Source organism: Falco naumanni, chromosome 3 (assembly GCF_017639655.2).
Source record: "Falco naumanni isolate bFalNau1 chromosome 3, bFalNau1.pat, whole genome shotgun sequence".
Classification (NCBI taxonomy): Eukaryota; Metazoa; Chordata; class Aves; order Falconiformes; family Falconidae; genus Falco; species Falco naumanni.
In genome coordinates this window covers 30,228,434-30,247,955 of record NC_054056.1, presented here as the reverse complement: position 1 = coordinate 30,247,955, position 19,522 = coordinate 30,228,434, and the positions used below count along the sequence as shown (strand labels likewise).

General features: G+C 41.0%; 1 protein-coding gene across 2 annotated transcripts in view; it reads left to right on the top strand.

The window, feature by feature from the left end:
* GMDS (GDP-mannose 4,6-dehydratase) overlaps nucleotides 1-19,522 on the top strand; it is a 427,309-nt gene that overhangs the window by 343,949 nt on the left and 63,838 nt on the right. For both annotated transcript variants that reach the window (XM_040587295.1, XM_040587293.1), the window contains exons 8-9: nucleotides 1,809-1,927; nucleotides 11,185-11,281. In XM_040587295.1, coding sequence (XP_040443229.1) covers nucleotides 1,809-1,927; nucleotides 11,185-11,281 — 216 coding nt within the window. The remainder of the gene's footprint in view (nucleotides 1-1,808; nucleotides 1,928-11,184; nucleotides 11,282-19,522) is intronic.

Below are 19,522 nucleotides of genomic sequence, written 5' to 3'. Positions count from 1 at the left end.
AAATAGGAGTTGGTGATTTATGACAACCTCTCAAATCAGCAGGGAAACCCCAATGTTCCAAGAAAGCTCATATGAGAGATACAAGTTAAGACATCTCCTCCCCACAAGAGGAGTTTCATCAGCCAGTCGGGTATTTCTGCGTCATTGGCTAGGATGTTCAACCCTGGAAAGGAAAAATAAAGTTGCTGCCATTGTCCTGCCCAGCAGGTCATATCCCTAAAGCACAATTAATGTCAAGGACTTACACAGCAGTTGCCCAAACCCCAGCCTTCCATGCACGTTCAAGAAGCAAAAAGGTTCAAAAGGAACATGTTAATAAAATCTTGTCAAAACTTTGGAAGATGCATAAAATAATAACTGGGAAGAAAAATCACTTGCAAATAGAACCATTTAAGTGGAATGTATCGCTTTGCAATGCTGGACACTGATTTATTAAGAATAGGAGGGAAAAATTGAATATTTCAGGTGGTATTTACCAAGAGAAACTGAGCTGTCCCAAAGCTTTTATTAATCTGATTTGCAGAGTATCCACTACCATCAAGGGACCTACTAAAGTTGTTTTCTTTAAAGCTGATGTGAAGAGGTCAGTGCAAATAGCGTTGTGGATTAAACTATGAGAAGATGACAGTCCTTTTTACCATATGGAGAGAAAGTTGAATTATTTTGTTTTCCTTTTCTGGTTATTTATTAAATGAGGATCATACCATACAGGTATTCCCTTTTCCTCTCCAAAGGAAATGAAGTACATTTACATCATTTTGATGGATCTAAAGTAATAATTATTCTGTCTGCCTACAGTTCCTAGGCAGTCAAATAGTCCAGTCACTAGAGAAGTGGCTTGCACATCAGAAAACTGAAATGTACCTGCCGTGATACCTCAGACAAGTCACACGTGTCTTTGCATGCCTCTTTTTTCCATCTGCTTTCCTGCTTTCATGCCGACTTAGCTAGCCAGCCCCCTGAGATGGTGCTCATCCATCATTACTTGTTTGTGGGAGGGAACTCTGTGAAAGACATTGCTGTGAGAAGTAAACCTGCTCCCCTGATTTGCAAATATGTTGACAATCCCATGAAGTTTTGCTTCAAAACCTACTGTGATTTTTGCAGCTGCTCAAACGGTTCTCTGAAAGAGATATTAATGGTTGTCTCACTTTTCTACCAGTGTTGCCTGTGTTCCCGTGTCAAAAGTTTCCGCTACAGTGCTTTAATATGTAACATTCAGCACATATTCGGCAGGAAAACCAGATTATTTTGGTCAAATACACTGTTGACTATTCTTAGTTACCTTTTTAATCACTTACTTTTAATTAAAATCTCAACTTAGCCAAAACAAATGTGACAGAAGAAAGAGACAAAAGGACCCATATTTTCATGATTCAGTGTGTTTGACATAGTTCTGTAGCAGACAGACAACAGCACTCTGGACTGAAAAGAACAAAATTTTGTTCTTTTCCCATATCTGTGTCAATTCATGCAGTGCTTTAAACAAGTGAATCCACGCTCTTGAGCACTCAACCAAGTCTCAGTGTTCAAAAGTAAACATATTAAAGTCTTCCCTGCAGAAACCCCTGCTGTGAAACAAATTGAAAATCAAATACAGTATTGTTTTGTATCATAAGAAATAATTGAACTCTTTTCAGAGTTGCACTGAACTGGTTAATAGCCACCATGTTAGGGAAGTGCTAATTTGCCCAGCCTGGGCTATGTGCGTGTATGTATAATTTCCAATTTAAAAATGTGGTAATATAAGATCATGTACGAAAGAAGACACTTACATGTGCACTGAATCTGACTTTGTCTTTCCACAGGCCATGTGGCTGATGTTACAAACAGATGAGCCTGAGGACTTTGTTATAGCCACTGGGGAGGTCCATAGTGTCCGTGAATTTGTGGAGAAGTCATTTAAGCACATTGGGAAAACCATTGTGTAAGTATGAACATGAGATAGCAGCCACAGATTGAACATTTCTAGCCTTTTGCCTTTGTTGTGATACAGAATTGTACCTCTGCATTCTCCTTTTTTCCCCTTCACTTTCTAATTTTGTGAAATGTTGGACCTTCCAGACACAACTGACTGCCACAGCAGATATGTTTACGTTGCCCTCTAGATCGTAAGAAAAAAATGTAGGCTGGTATGTCTCAATCTTTTATTCCATCTTCATTCTCTGTTCTGCCACTCACTCCCCACCTTGGGAGCCAGATGCCCCTCCAAAGATGTGAGTACCACGGTTCTGTTCATCACCCTGCTGCAAAAAGGGGTTTTCTGCCAGATTCTCTGTTTTGTGCCCCCAGATCCCCACAGTCCTGCTCCCATCATCTGCTATCTCAAGAGATGACACCTGCTAACCCTGTTCTTTCCATGTGACAGCCCATCAGCCACACCACAAGGATTATGTAGCAACCCACTCCACATCCCTATTAGCTCTTCTACTAAGTCATAAAAATGTTGAGCAGTGGGTGCAGAATGTTTACAATGCATATTCCACATAGTTTGATTGAAAATACAAAATTCCTTCTCAAGGCCATATAATAAAACCAGGATGGCTTGGTGAGCGCTTTCTGTAATTTATATTTTTATTGTTTATTATTTTTTCAATTTCCCTCCTTCTGTATCTTCTCTGGGCCCCATGCATCAACATACCGATCTCAGCTGGAAAAGGGAGAGGAAAGCCACAGGCTCTTCTATGACGCTAACGCCAGGGCTGTTCCTCAGGCCATCAAAGTCACTTGTGCAGCTGGTGAACTTTTGACAGGGCCAATAAGTTTTACTTGGGAACAAAAACTTGACAAATTCAATAAATATGCAGAAGCGCACAGATATATACAATATTATTTGAACAGCCAGTGGGTGGCTGGGGAGGTAATAACATTTTCTCCTCAATGAGTTTTTAGTCTGGTTTCAATTTTTGGCATCAACCTCCAGAATAATTCTGATGGGGGAGAGAGAGACCGTATAAATAGAATTTCTAGCCCAGTTTGGGGAATAAGTTTCTCTCCATATTTTTAGCATGTCTTGAGAGCAAGATGTCCCTGTATGATCACATGTTGTCCTGTATGCCTTAACAGTAGTGAGGTTTGACAGGGTAAAGGGGAGGTAGTAGGAGCTCTAGTAACTGCTCTGTCTTTCTTACTTTTTCTTTTTTCTCTATACTTTTACTCCTTGTGTTTATAAGCTAATTCTCCCTAGTAAGCATTGATACGAATATGCTGTGGATTCAGTTGCTCCACACAAGTAAGAATTCTTGTGATTTTTAAGAACTATTTTGTCCCTGTCTAGTGTTGTTTGCAAAAGCAAGAATGAATGTTTGGTGATCAACTTTTTTCATTTTTTTAAAAAAGTTTTATTACCTAAAATTAGAAACTGAAACATGTTGGTCAGTACCTAACTGAATGTCTTTATTTGCAGATGTTCTCAGCATCACAGTTTCTTTTGATGTCAATAAATTTATCTGTTACTTTAAAATTAAACTCCCTGCTTTGGTGTTGGCCTAAGAAGTCTCAGCATTTCCTAAGACTGACAAATCAGCATGTATTTTTCAGAAAGTAAATTAAACCTTCGAGAAAGCCTAAAGAAAAGAACGATTACAGAAATAAAAGTGAAAGTACTTTTATGAATAGCTTCTGTTATAGAGAGGGTATTAAAGGCTTACTTTAGATTTAGTTGCTCCTAACACACAAAATTTTGTGTCCTGATTGTTTATTTTTCACTCACATACGGCTCCATATGGTGGACTCCGTATCATTCACATTGGCAATAGCTGTGGTTGGTGTTTGGATTGAATCAATCAATCACAAGTTTCTCTCTCAGGGAAACTACACTATGACTCCAAGTGATAAGGTACAGCAGGTATTTTGTGTGTGAAGACATAGTTGCTTTTTTTTTTTTACCGATCAATAAAAGTAATTTTCAAAAATCATAGAAGAATCCACATGACATCTAGTGACATGGAATTTTAGGAACCTAAATCACTTTAGAAACAGGGCTTGGGCTGCTCATCCCCAGGGCTCTTTAGAAATTTTTCTTCACTGTGAATAAGTTATTAATTCCTTAAGTCATTTACAAGTGATACAAATAGCTATACCTATGGGGACTGAGGTGGCATTTTAGGTGCTAATGATAATTTTGTTGCTGATCATTTTGACAGTGGTATAATTCTGATCATTTGAGATGTAGCCTAGCCAGATAAATGAGCCGTTTATTCCCCCTGCTCCCAGGGTGGGGGTAGTGTCACAACAGACCCACTACTCATCCCCATAGCTATCGTTCATCTTTCAAATTGCACTAGATGTAAAATATTTCTCAGGATTTAGAAAGTTCTGTTTAGAACCTCTGTAATTTTTCTAGGTGTCATCCCAGCCCATGGTCTTGCAGCACACGCACTCTCTCCTTGCCCTCACTGACTTCTTGGCACGCTGGCTGGTAACCTCTCACATTCTTTGAAACCGCCAAGGGCTTTTACTCCCACCTTCTCCAGTTTGGATATATCTTCTTCAGGGAGTAGCCTGGCAGCAAAATCCTCCCTTTTAGTATTGTGGGACCCCACTGGTGAGTCCCATTGATCTGTTTCTTTACAATTTATGAGGCACTTAAGAACCGGCACATGTGCTATATGAGTTCCTGCGAGGATGGCTGCTTTCTTCCTATCTCCCTTCCTCAAAGTTTGGTTGAGTTGTTTGGTGGTTGGTTGTTTTTTTTTAATTGCAGGGTTGCAGGTATTACAAAATTTTGCAATCTCAAAAACTCACCTGGGAAATTTCCAGCAGCCCTTTCCACTGCCATAAATGATGGCACAGCTTCACAGTATTGCTGTACAACGCACCTTTCAAAATTTTGGAATGATGGAGTAAATGGCCAGGAGAGATTAGTGGCAAGCACCAGCAGGGAGACCTCATAGTGCATCTGAGAACACAGAGCACATTTGCAGGGCTCTTAACTATCCCTATTTTGTGCTTTGGCAGGGAAAGTTGCAAATGTAATGAAGTCTTAGCTGTCACATCTTGATTTTGTAGTAGAAAACAGGAATAAAACCAATCCCGGCTGCCCCATCAACAACTAAAAATTATTTTTTTCATTTTTTTGTCTTCCTAACAATTCACATTTTACAGCTGAAAATCCAGGACAGCCTAAAAAGTCTTTCCAAGAAGATAACATAATACTTTGTCACAGCCAGTCATTAACACTTGTCAGGACTATGTCTTCTCGCCAAAATAAGAGAGAGAGAGAAACTTTACTACATTTTTGTAACTAATGAAATGTACAGCTGCAATAAGACTGATTCTCTCTCTGAACTTGACTGTGAAGTGTACACAGAGGTTTATCTACCTTGTGTGGTTTTTTTTTCTTCTAACATTTCTTTTTCAAGGGAGAAATTTCAAATTATATTTATATAGTCTTCTGAATCATTCAAATTCAGTCCTTTGTACTAACAGGAAAGCCTCAGAGCTACAAATATTTTCCCCCTGTAAGGATTACACTTTTTTTTCTTTTACTTTCCCTTCTACTTATTACTAATTAAGTAGTACTTGGGGGAAACACTTCCCGCCTATAATTTGAACTACAGCAGGGTAAACGAAACAGGCAAACGCTTGTCTTGACTAATTTTCTGTCATTAATCTTATTAAATTAGAACAGGATTGCAAAGATAGCCTGAAACCACTACAGCACTCAGAGTTCTTTACAGACTGCTGCAAAGACTGCTGTCTGCAGATGTGGAAAGAAAAAAAAAAGAAGAAAAAAAGAAAAAAAGAAAAAGAAAAAAAACCTGTTCAAGCAGTGGAAAGATTTATTGTCTTATTAATATAAAAATACACGCACATTTGTTATTGCTTCCAGGACCAGGATTAATTCAGTAAAAATGAATATTTTACTCTAGTCATTTGGCTCTACATGCAAATGTTATCTTCACTAACATGCCGGTTGGTTTTATAAAAGATCACCGTAGAAAGGGGGCATTTGCAGATAAGCTGTAAGGTCTAACAAGGTGAACTACTAGCAGAAGTGGAGCAGTGGCCTCTTCAGTGACAGTCAAGGTTGAACTGAGCTTGAACTGAGGGAGGAGGGGGTTTCTGGTTTGCGGGTTTTTTTCTGTTTACCTTAAAATGAGAGGTTGGGTTACAGAAACACATGAGATTTGAAGGATTGCTATTAGAGTGGAAAGCCAACAATACATTAGTAATGGTGCTATGGGGATGTGGAAGAGAAGCCACCAAGAGTCATCATCAAAACAGTTGCTGCTAGGTCTGGCTTTTGCCCCCCAGAAGTTGCTGGCTGGCCAGTGCTATGTGTTGTATTTAACAGCTCAGGGAAATCAGAATCTTTCAGATGAGAAGGAAGGGAACAGAATCCCATACAGAAATTAGAGGCATTCTGAAGAGTGATAGTTGAAAGGAACCTAGCCAGGTCAGTGAAGAATGCTGGCATGGGTGAACCGACATGAGCAAGGGTTCCTCACTTAGGACTGCACCACTTTTACCCCATTCTCACCATAGAATATAAGTTTTAGGGGGATGTTTAATCCACTTCAGCTGGAGAATTAACTATTCCAGCTGAGCAGACTTTTACTACTTGCTTATTGATACAATGTTTTATCTGTAGGCAGACCTAATAGCTGTTTCAGAACTGAAATTAAGGTTTGAAGACTAACAATTTAATTATCAGATTCCATACATCATAAGAGGTATGAGAGTTTCTCCTATAGGAAGACTGAGTGAGAATTAAATATGATGTTCCATGGGAAATTCCACATTCTTCCCCTCTGCCAAATGAAATGAAAATAATTGTCACAAATGCAATTTGGAAAAATATCTGATTTCAGGTCAGCTGGACTGTTTCATTTCTCTTCTAGCCTTCTTTTAAAGAAAGAATAACTTTAAAAGAGTTTTCAAAGCCATTCTGAAAGAAAAAAACCACCATTTTTTTCCAACTCTGAAAATGTCGAAGCATCTTTTTTAGATATTATTAATATAATTTTGTTTCAGGTTGACAGTAATGGAACTTGCTTGAAATTAAAGCTTTTCTTTCCAAAATGTTTTGATTTTCACAACAAACAATATTTGTTGAGGAAATACATTTTTCTCAATACCAACTTTCACAACTTGGAGTAAAGAAATAAGGGCTTCAAAAGCTTTCCAATGAACTGGGGGAAAAAAAGAAACCAAAAAATAGGAAGCCTAGCTTCCTATTATTTTTTAAAGTCTCATAACGTGGGGAGTCATGATTTAGATTTTTGAAACTCGAACTTGATAATGCTGTGAATATAATAACAATAGCATTGTTTGAACTGTTTCCTTCAGTGAACAAACGCTGAAGACTTGATTTGTCAGAGCATATGAAAAAGAAGTTTAAATACATCCCTCTATGGTAGCATAGTTGTTCTTTAGATTTAAGCACAAAATTGTGGTTAAGCAATCCCTATATCCTTGATTGCTTTGATGTATCAGAGCTGCTGGCAAGGTTGGTGGGTGAGTTGGTGGCAAAGGAACATATAAAGAGCCATATTTCAAGTTTCCCTACAAAAGATTACTTACAAGTGACATTAGTGGTCTGTTACATGGTGTCAGTTTTGCTGTTTATAAAGTGCCAGGACAGAAAGTGCTTTGGCTTAATTGTGCGTGCAGCAGCGATCAGACCACAAATACGAGATGTCTACACAAATGGTATCTTGTATTAGCTGTGGAGGAAGAGCAAAATTTTCCTAAAATTTTGTTCTTAATTAATTTATAGTTCATTTTCAAATGTGAAAATACTTTCTATTGGCATATATTTGAATTAAAGTTGTACGTGATAGGGTTTTTGCTGTAAAGAGACTGAGTAGCTATGAGGGGTTTTGAATGTTTTTTTAAAATGCTGTCAGTTCTGTTTCTGTGTAAAGATAAAGCAAGGAGATGAAATGCATATACTTGTTCAATTTATCTGTGCTTTTTTGAAAGATTTCATTTTTAGTTGTTTTCTTCACCACCTCAAAAATATATGTACTTTGCCTCGTTTGCTTCTCAGTTACAACCATTTGGACCATTTGGTCCATTGCAGTGCTATTCCCACCCCTCCTTGATTATCCTGGCTCCCCTGTGTCCTTCCCTGCCCACCTCACACCCCACTGGGTCAGTACCCCAGCTCTTCATCCTCAGAAAATCCTCTATACCTGTGGATGTTTTCATAGCTTGAAACTTTCTGTCTTCCTGTATAGTTATAGGAAATTAAAAATAATGGGAATCTCCAGTTTGAAGAGGAAAAGGAACATTCATTACTGCTGTTAATAAGTATTGTAACAGTAGTGAACTGCAGATATGGAATTAGCCTTAAATAAAATGCAGTCTGTTCCTCTGTAAATCCAGAGTGTCTTGAGGTGAAGAACCTTGTAAACAAGTAAACTTGCACATGCATTTGAAATGTGATTAACTTATTTATATGGGAATTTCTGAGGTCAGTGATAGTAGTGGTACCCACCAGAGCTGACAATGACTATCATCCTAAGCAATCCCAAAGCACCCATCTCCAACAGTGAGGTGCTCGACATGGAAATGTAGATGCAGAAGTCATCAAACCCACTTCGTCAGTAGCAGACATGTGGTCGCGTGCATCCTTCTCCGAGTGCAGAGCATTCTGGTGTATGGCTGAGGCAGTCAGCCATGAGAGCAAGCCTGTCCTGTGCTTCAGTGAGAGAGAAGCTCCCCACTGTGGGACAGGCAATGGGCTTGCTGTAGAGGCTCCTTGCCTGCAGGCTCTAGGACCAGCATTTTGTGAAAAGCCTACACTAGGCCAGCAGGCACCTGCCTGGAGGCCCTGGGCCTTGGGCACTGGATGGGGGGATCCTCACCCCATCCTCTATAAATGTAGCCCAGCCTGATTAGCCTAACTTTCTTTAGCCAGTGATCCTTCGCATTTCCCCCAAGTTACACAAGACTGTTTTCTTGCCTGGTTGGGGCACCCACCCTAAGGAGCAGAAATCTGGGTAGCCCTTGTGGTGGGAGCTACTGAAAACCACAGCAACGTGAGGCTTCCCTGTGCCTCTTCCACCACGCTTGGGCTTCGGGATAGCCTGGCACTATGTTTTCCCGTTAAAAATTCTGACTCCAGTTTGACAATAAGTGAAGGAGGATTTTTGTGGGGTTTGTTTTTCCTTTCCCTGTGGTTAGAGGAAGAAGGGAGGGGAGTCAGTTGGCAAAATGGACATCTTGCTCCTGGTGTCAGGCTGGCCGCTGTGCATTCCCTTTTATCAGCAGTATGGTGTCCCCAGCTGTGAGCACCAAGGTGCCAGGAGTAATTAGAAGTGCAGCTATCAAATGCTACTTTGTTCACAATGAGAAGTACTTTTTTTTTCCCTTGTGAACTTTTCACATTACTGGGCTGAACAAAACGGGTGGAGATTTCTTCTTAAGCTGTTTCTATTGTTATATAACTTTGATAGCGACATTAAGTGAGTCTTTGCTGGCTGGGCTGAGCCTTCTGGAGCCTGTTGGGTGTTAAATGGGGTTCTCTGCTCAGTGACCTCCAACAACAACTGACGTCTCCTGATCTAAGTGCTTCCTGTTGTTTTACTGGTGACGGTTAGTTTTCTATTAAGCTCATTTGAGTCCTGCACATTTTTACCCTCTGCCCTTTAAAGGGAGGGACTAATGTTAGTTTTGGCTTCTGAATGAAAACTTTGCAGTTCAGGCTTCAAACAGAGCAACTGCAAAAAGAAGGAAAGAAAATTTAAATTATAAATCATCTGTAGCATCATGGCACGACTGTTAACAGCTGACTTCACTTCAGCTATTATCTGTTTGAATTTATTTCGACAAGAAGTGTTCCCAGTATCGAGCAACCTACCAGCTTTGCTGGTCATCCAAAACCCATGAGTTGTGTTTAAAAAATCGTGGGATTTGAAAACTAGTAATAATGCATATTCAGTATTTCCTTTCACCTTTCAGTGTTTTAACCTTCATGGGTACACAGAGTTCACATTTTCAGACTCCCCTCCTTAGCCCTCAGGGCTAGAAACGCAAAAATGAAGGCTGAGATTGTCAAAGAATTAAATTCTTCTAGGAGCTTCAGGGGGGCAGGGGAGCAAAGAGAAATCAAATCTGTGACAAAATCCCAAGAGCTGGCAGTACAATCAGTAAGTGGGAGGCAAGGGGCACTTTTCTTTCATGGCTGGTGACCGAAGCTAAATAGTCTAAATCACACTGCTGATTTAAATTGCATAGATTTTACTTAAACACAAAAAAAGTAAAGGATTTCATCACTACGCTTCTATGCCAAGCTGGTTCGGAGCCTCATGATATATACTTGGAGGCAAAAAGAGGATATAGTTTCAATCATAACTCTGGATTTTGTACGTTCAGTGGATTAGGTTTGATGCACTGATGTACATTCCTACATGTGCCATCTGAAGCATTTGTTTTGAGAGGAAGCATTGTCCTCAGGCTTCCAGGCTGAAGGCTGGCATCTTCAAAGGCAGAGCTAGTCACCCACCAAACCGTTCCTCTGCTGTTGCTCCCAAAATTTTAGGTCAGGACAGTTGCTAATGAAATAGTTCGCGGCGCACCCAGATCACATAAATTACAGCAAAGTGCTGGCTGCTCAACACATATGAAACTGATTTGGACAAAGTAGCTGGCATTCAGCTCACAGGTAGTAAGTACTGTTTACAGAACATGTATGTGAAGTGCTATGTCGAGCTAGGACTGAAAACTCAAGACCTGTTTTTGTTTTGGTTTTCCTAGTTAAGCACAAATTAAATTATGCAGCTTAATGCTATTCAAACAGAGCTTCACATCCCTAAAATTAACAGATTAAAGAGTTCCTGAAAGTACTGGCCAAAATACAAGAATTAAAAATATTTTAAGAAAACAACTTTGAACCAATCCACAAATGAAAAACCTCACTGTCATATTTATTTGCAGATACATGAGACATTCTCAAATCAGGACGTTTTATTTACCCCTAGCATTATGTGTTTAATTTGGAAGTCCTCTATTTCAGTCCTTCCACTGAATCAAAAACCAAAACAAAGAGACTTCAAAAGCCATTGTTGCTGCATTCAAGTCTAAACTCGGCCTTTGTTCCTATAGCTAATGAGTTTATACTGTCCTGCAGGGAGAATTGACACCAGCCTCAAGTAAATGAAAGCAGGCCAAATGTTGGTAAGATCAGAGCACTAAAGTAATTATGGGTTGATTAAATGTTTATCTTCTTTACAGGTGGGAAGGGAAGAATGAAAATGAAGTAGGACGATGCAAAGAGACTGGCCATATCCATGTAACAGTCAATCACAAGTACTACAGGCCAACTGAAGTGGTAAGAAAATGCCTTCTTTTAGTTTTGCAAATGAATAATCCAATCACTCAGCCAATAAATCGCTGCATTTGGCCAGCAGTCTGTGAAAACGGCTTAATTGTGCTCCTGCTGCCAGCTTTTAGAGCTCTAAATTAGCCTACTTGTCAGCCAGCTACCTGGGGACAAGCGGGCAGGCAGCGCTGCCCAGGAGGGGCAGGATGCTACTCTGCTTCGGTCACCCTCTCCGAAGGGGAGAGGGGATGCTTTTGGGGGTGAAACGTCATCTGATGGGAAACAAAACAATGTGCAAAACGACTTGTTGTTCCTTCTGTTCTCAAATGGGTATGTGGCCGTCTCTCCTCCAGCTACAAGAAGGGAAAGCGGAGGAAGGTGGGGGCTAATAGGCTTGATTTTTAAAGTACCTGTTTCTGTGTCTTCATGTCAATGTTTCAACTCCATCCAGTGAATGTCCCATTCAGCTTAGAGCTTTGTGACTGTGGGTACCACAAAATGCCTGTTTTAGAAGCGCATGTGCACTTTCTTTTCTCAAGTGCTTTGCAGGGTCTCACTCGGTAAATGCTCATTTGCAGAACACATCTTTCCTCCCAGGAATGCCTCGGTAAAGTCTGCCAGGGGTGCTCAACCAGCACACGCTGCCTGCAGGACCAAGCCACTAACCCCTGTCCCCAAATCACCTGATGAGCATGCTTAGGAGAGGAGAAAAAAACAACACTATTTCCAAGTGAGGCAGGATGGTGGCAATGCACAGAGATAGTACAGGACAGAACCCGGCTTCTGGACACAGGGAACAATAGCCCCAATCATGCGATGTGGCAGTGGGTGTGCCCAGGAGAGGATGTTCTTGCCTCCTGGGGAGGGCGATACCAGCCCTGCCGGCTGCTGACGCAGCATCGGCTGTCAGTCCGGCAGTTCAGGAGTGCGGGCTTCAGCTGCCTGATTCAGGCAAGCTGTGATGAGAACACGTTTGTCCTGACACGGGTCGCAGAGTGGGAGTGGGGACCTGCACGTGTGGAAGTGGATGTGGCTTCCAAAGTGGAAATTCAGAGGGGAACAGAGACTTTCATGTTATGCAAAAAAGGGCTGGGCCCATGTATCAGAATCAAACGCTAGGAAGTCATTAAGAGCTGTCTGTCATTCTGTGCTTTGGTAAGGTGTCAGGATGATAAGGAAGACACAGAGACAAAAGGACTTGCCAAACAGGAAAAGGACACTTGACCCAACAAGTCCGCGCTTTGTGAGACCCACTTTCCTGCTTTGTCATACCTCTTACTAAGTACATATTCACTCCTCAAAATTCACGGGTAGTATGTAGCAGTTCTGAAGCCCTCGCTGTAGTTCCACTATTTTTTCAAGTTCCAGTATTATTCATGTGCTCAGCTATTTTCTGCTGAAATAGTGGTGCCCATGGTCTCCTCTCTCCTTATTGGTTTCCTTTTGGGAACACAATTCCTGGATTTTAAATTCAGCTCACTACGCGCTTGTCCATTTTGGGACAGTGCATAAGCACGGGTTCCTCAGGAATGCTCATGCAATTGCTAGTGGGTCTATACATAAGTATAGGGATGTATTCAAATACTGAGTGGAATATGGCCTTGAAATAGCACTCCATATAAACTCAGTAGACATCTGATGTTTATCTGAAATTATCTGGTCTGTTGTAGGCCACCTTCCCTTGGGCTCCATATCTCTCTTCCACTGCCCCTGTCTTGCCTTGCATTTAACATAGCCCCTACTTGGTTCCTGTGGAACCCAAGAAGATTATGAAGCTGCTCAAGCATGATCAAGGTAGAAGCACAAAATGGATTTTGAAGTACCTTTGTTTTAAGGAATATGCAGATGAACTGTGAGCAAACTCCTCTATGAAGAGATGTGGCATCCATTTCCTCCAATTAAAGTTTCCTTTTTTTGAGCATCTCAGGATGGGTACCCAGAATCATTTTCGGGTTTTTTAATTCTGATTTTATTTCTGTTCCTTATCAAAGGCAGGCAAACCTCTGTTTGTTTCAGTCAGGGAATCACATCTGTGCAATTTCAAAATACCAGACCAAAATCCAGTCCATTGCAAGAAAGCAAGGAAAAGCAGTGAGAGAATTGAAATGGACTGACAGCATGTGCTGCCTTCCACCTACCCTCACCAAGACTGCTGAAGGCAAGAAAGCCTCAGGTTGACATTTTGGAAGGAGGCTTAGCCAGATCAGTTAACAAAAATTTTGCTGTGGAATCCCAGCTGACACAGAAAATCCGATGTTCAGATTCTCATGTCTTATTTGGAAACATTTCTGTCTGTCTCTCTCTCTAAAATTTAACATGATATTCTGGAAAGTGAAAATAAATATCATTTAATCTTGTGTACAGTCGGTTCTGACAGTGCCAATACAGTCATTTGAAAACACATTTGTTTTCTTCAGTTAGTGATCCCTGGGGTCAAGGCCTCCCATTGAAAAGCTTAGCTGTACTGAAGAAGAAACCTTGAAATGTGAGACTGTCTTCTGGTCAAACTAAGTAGACCCTTTGAATGCCTTGACTCTAAATCTCTTCACTCTACTTTTGACTGCTTTGGGGGCCCCTGATATTTACTGGCCTTGGGAATTGTTCCTGCTAATGCTTCTAATGACTGTCTCTCTCCCTCCCTGCTTGTGTCTTGTCAACTACAAACCTATCGGTATAATTTCTTTTGGCTTGTATCAGATTCCTAGCAGTATCTTTTCTGACCCTTTTTTAATTGGAGACTAACTTGCTGCAAAGATTGGAGGAAAAAAAAAGATTATTTTTTGCCTTTCTTATAATCTGCAATTTTCACAGGGCTTCATGACTAGTTTGCTTTTTATACTGAACTAGATACACTATGAAAGATGATTTCATGTGTTTTGCAGGCTTTTTTAGCACATGGCTAGTAAGATCAAACGTCACATGCATTTGCTGCCCTAGGTTTGTAAGGCTAAGTTTCCACTACAGTTTGCTCACCTGTAAAATGTGGATTCTGCAGAAATGATCTCTCTAGTCTTTTCTACTTTTGTTACAATCCAAATGTTCATATTATAGGTAGGCAGCTTAGTCTATACTTGGATTTAAATAATCTATTTGATATTCCAAAAATAATACTAAATTATTTTTATAAAAATAATTAAATTAATAAAATTAATTTTAGATTTCTTTTAAAAGTTAAAACTGAAATTCAGTGAACCACCTCCAACACTTGGAAACAAGCAGCCCTGCAGCAAAGAATGTCGGAAGCATCAGGTCTCTCAGCCCCTGAAATTGGGTAATTCTTAGAGAATTAGGGCTTCTCTTTAATTTTCTTATCTTTCAGCAGGACAATTATATTAATTTGTATGCAGAAATTTCCCTCCAAGAATTGCACAATTGCTTCTAATCAAATTATGCCCGTTAAGGTGTTTGAGTAAAATTGCTTCTATTATTTCCGTGGCAGATATTAAGCTAACAGTTCCATAGGAGCTTGCTTCATTTCATTGCCCTTTCCTGCAACAACGAAGATTAACTCCAGGTCTCACTGGTCTGTTCTGTCATCACAGAGCTTAAAATGTACATATCTCTCAGTTAGGAGTTTATGTTACCTTTTAAAAGGGAAAAAAAAAAAAAAAGAAACCTTTCAACCATATGTAAACGTCATCTGCTCTCTGAATCTAATGCTCTGCATGTGTTACAGGGAATTCTTCCCTTTCCCTCCCACCTGTTTCTGCAGTTGTCCTACAGCTTGCATAGGATAGGAACTGCAGGTTGTATTTTTGCATCAGAGTTATTATGGGCTGGCATGGCTGTAACTCCGAGGACGTACATACATCAATGCAAATTTCCTTCCTTTAAGCAAGCCCTGGAAACTCTGTCACAATGTGATGCTAATATTTAAGCAGTCATCTGGCCTCTTATTATTCTTCTTCAAAGAAAAAAAGGGCATGCTAACTTGCTAACTTCTTCCTTTTGTTACATGCCTTAAGCAATTAAGCTTTTTTCTCCTAGTCCTTTCTAGCACTGATATAAATGAAATGCTATTTAATGGTTAGGAGAAAAAAATCATGGTAGTGTCAAAAGATACTTTGTCCCCCTGGGATTATTTCTTTAAACTGCTTTTTCTAATGCCTAAGTTCTGTATTCCTCCTTACCGGGTTGTTTACTTTTCAAAGGATTGTTTGTTGTATCTCAGTATCTGCAGATACATATATACATAAGAAATACCCTAAGTCTTCTAAGTGTTGCTTACATTAAACTTTACATCTTTACTGAACTGCATTTGGCCTCAGTTGCCCTTTTTCCTCCTTGGAATTAAGCAGGACGGCTTTAAATTTCAGTCTCTTCAGATGTTTTTTTAAAAAATTCAGCTCTATGTTTCCCATGTTTCATAGGATTCCAGTAAAAATTCCTTGGGGCATATCACATTCTCCCAAAGTCAGCTTTCTTACAGTCAAAAACATTTCTGAACTCCTCTAAGTGTTCCTGCCCTAAAGAGCATTTAGAGTCTAATGAAACCATGATCACAAAACCCTAAATGCCCCACACTTCCACTTTAGTTTTCATACGAGCTTCATTTCCTACTCATAAGTTCAGAGTCGCCTGTGACTGTAAACTACTCAGATGCCTGCACAAGGAAACACGTGTTTCCCTTCCTCAAGGATCTTTGTGCTCATCAATGTCAATGTGTGGCCTGTATTAATACTCATGAAAATGAAATGGGAGCATTCAAGGAAGAATAATGTTCAGATGATTTTCCTGTCTATTTTCCTCACTAGCAGCCAGGTAAAGAAGTTGCAAGTTGTCATAATTCTGACAGTCTTATGTGGGGTTTTTTTTTCCTTCTTGTTCTGAAAATGTATGTCAACATCTGAAAACAACTGCTTTGGTAAATGATTATCCCTGTTGTCCTTAATTCTCCTCTAAGCTGACTTTGCTGCTGTGTGAGCCAAAATGTTTATATCTTTCCTTACTTCAAACTCAACATTATCTCTGCGTTGCTTTGCCACCCTCTTCCTTTTATTTGTCCCTCCTGCTAATAAAACCCGCAGAAGGCTTTTGTTTGTTTGTTAGTTTTAGTTAAGGCTTCACATATCAGGCATTTCAGAGGTATCTCTGAAAACACACGTGTCAAATTCAGCCAAGTAAAATAATGATTAGTAGTAACTTGTCTCTGTATAGCATCTACAAGGCATGAGCACTTAACACATTTTAAATGTTTCTCAACAAGCATGTGAAAAGGGTTTAAAAAAAATAGCATCACTGCATTTCTGCTTCTGAAACACTTGTGTGGCAGAGCAGACAGACCACACTACTTGAGTCAAATGATGAGGCACTGGCGAAGTTAGGAGGAGGAGAGCCTGATGGCATTGTGCTCTGCTGCCATGCCTAGTGGACACAACCGTCCTTCCACAGGTAGCTTTCTACTTTTTTATCTCACCCTGATTTTGTTCATCTTAATTATTCCTTAGAAGATAGGAAGAGCATTTTTGCTATCATGTTTTCCTCTCAATATGTCACCAAACCCGAGAAGCTTCAGCAGGCTCGTGTCCAGTCTTGCTCACTGTCTTGTTTAATCCTCTTAAGAGACTTAGCAGAAGCCCTAGCTTGCCTCCTTTCTTGTAGGAGCAGATACTAAATGTGTGCCCCTCCAATACTCCCACACACATTTCTGACTTTTTGCTTCATAACTAGCTCATTGCATCAGTATTAGACCGGCACATCCAGTAAAGGAATCCCTCTGGACACCACAGTGTGCAGTCCTCATATGCTGCGTTTTAATCGGTTGCTTCTCTTTGCGTCATCCTGCTTCTTCTCTGCTGTATCTCCAACAAAATATTTCTCTGGCAGCTTCTACAGCTGGCTCTGTTCCCCTTCCTCCTTCACCACCTCTTTCCCTGCTGTCACTTCTGAGGTTTTTAAACCAACCGTGTGTCATCTGTGACCTTCACATCTTCACTGATCTTCCTGAGAACATCAGCCTGCCTCTCTGAGTCTGCTTTCTGATCCCCTAATACCACAACAATCTGACAAGACTGGCCAGAGGAAGAGGGTGTCCTTACCTCCTGGGGGCTAAGTTGGAGTGCTTTTACACCCTGGGTGTTGCACCATATGTTCATCTACAGCATCGGTAGTTTTTCCTCAGAAATGTTCAGACTGGCTGAAGAAATCTCTGACTGACTTTGGGCAATGCCATTTTCCGCTCTGGGTGGGTAAAGAGATTGCAACCCCATTGAAGAGCAAGTGTGTAAAGATAAAGCCATCATCTAGGCAGGAGGGTTGGTGGTTTGAGTTCATTGCTCATTTTTCCAAATGCTGTTGACACATAGCAATTAGTGGCAATCTTGGATGTGACAGGTCCAGGCTCAACTCCTGAAAACATATTTTTAAATTAAACTTAGGTGACTGGAGGAGTAAGGCTGAGGGAGAGGTAAATGAGGATAGAAAGCTGTTTACCTCCCTAATTAGGGCCTGATTCAGCCAAGCATCCAAGCAAGTGCTTCACTTCAAGGGCATGAATAGTTAATAGGGACAGTTTCCATACTCAGGGCTAAGAGTGTGCTTACGTGCATTGCTGCATCTGACTATGAAGCAAAGCAATTCCTCTGTGATGGGAACTGAGATGGCCAGCTCAAAGGTTTGTGGAAAGTCAGGAGGTGCCAGCTGATTATTCTTGTTTGCCTGCCACATTGTACGAGAGCACAGTGCTTCAGGAGTGGAGATGCTGGAATAGCTCAAGACAGCATCTTTAGCCAGGTTCTCTTCGGGTGGCTTTGCAGGCAAGAAGGGATTAGACCAAGTTCATGCAGTTTGTAGTTTTAATCAACTGCTCCTGCCGTGACGTTTCCTGCCTGTAATTCTTCTCTGCCTTCCTGGCAGTGGGGGGTCTTACAGCCACCTCTTCACTTATTCATGTTTATTCATGCACAGAAAGTCTGTCTTTATCTCACCTCTCATCCCTTTGCCTCCCCCTTCTCTTGGCCTGCCATTTGGCCTTCTCCTCCCCCTTATCTCTGTCATCTCACCCTCATTTGGACCATCCCTTGTTTTTTATCACTGCCTGTCCTATGCCTGTCCCATACAAACACTCCCTGTGCTCCAGCAGATGTGGTGGGAAATGCAAGGGAAGGGAAGTCTTGGGGGTGGGAGAAAGCCTGGAGCAGGCAAAAGCCACGACAGAAGTCCAGGCTCAGGCAGCACCAAAGACACATTTGTCACAACTGCCAAGAATTCCCTCCTGCCAACAGTCTCCACCACCTACAGCCTATTCCCCATTTCCTACATGAGATCAGACATTCGAAAGAGCTGAACTGTGGTTCAGACCACATTTTGGAGCGCCCAGTGAGACTGGAGCACTGGCAGAGTGGCTCAGCACCAAACTGTTCCCACCAGGGCTTTCTGAAGACCTTGCTGTCAGAGGTGGTTGAGGTGAGGTCATTTGTGGGCCTGACTGCTGGTTCGCATTCAGAAGTGGGAGCATGTCTGAAGATCTGTCTTCCTTTCAGAAGCTGTTTATTTTATTTTACAATGGGATTTCAAAAGTCAAGTAATATGTTAACAATACTGTTCACATTTTGACTGTGTTTCCCACCTCATTGTAACCTTTTCTTTTTAAGTGTGCTGTGCCAACTCAGCTCTTGCAGTGGTTTTAGAATGGCAGCACAGAACCATAAGGGACATGATTTATTTGAAAATAAAAATGGCTTTTGAATACAGAGGATATGAGACAGAGGTGAGGTTTCCTTCAGCAAATCTGGAATGAAGGGCTAGACTCCTGTCTAATTTCTCCAGCCTTCGCAAGAGCTTGCCTGCCTTCAGCTGTTTGTATTTTATTTTATGGATGAGTGGGTGCACAAAGGAAGATGACAGCCACAGAGTGTTCATGTGTTTCATCTGAGAAGCCATGAGATGGTTTTAGTGTTGTTAAAAGCAGCTTCTGCTGAGTTTGGGTCAGCAGATGCCTTGACATCAGCCTTTTCAGCATGAAGTCTTCCAGTCAGTGGTTTGCTCAGGGCATAGCTGTCTCGAGGCTGGGTATGCCACAGCACCTAATACTTTTACCGCTTGAAAGACAGTACTTCAAGCCACTGATTGCCAAAATCCTATGCCACCTCCTGCAGAATATGTACCAGTGTTACTTTGGTGCTGCTGAAGATGCTAGCAAAGTACAGTTGTCCCTCTGGGGTACACCCCAGGGCGGTGTGAAAGAGCCATATGGACCAGGTTAGGAGAAATGCATAAAGAGGTCTCCAGTCCTGAGGAAGCGGAACAGTT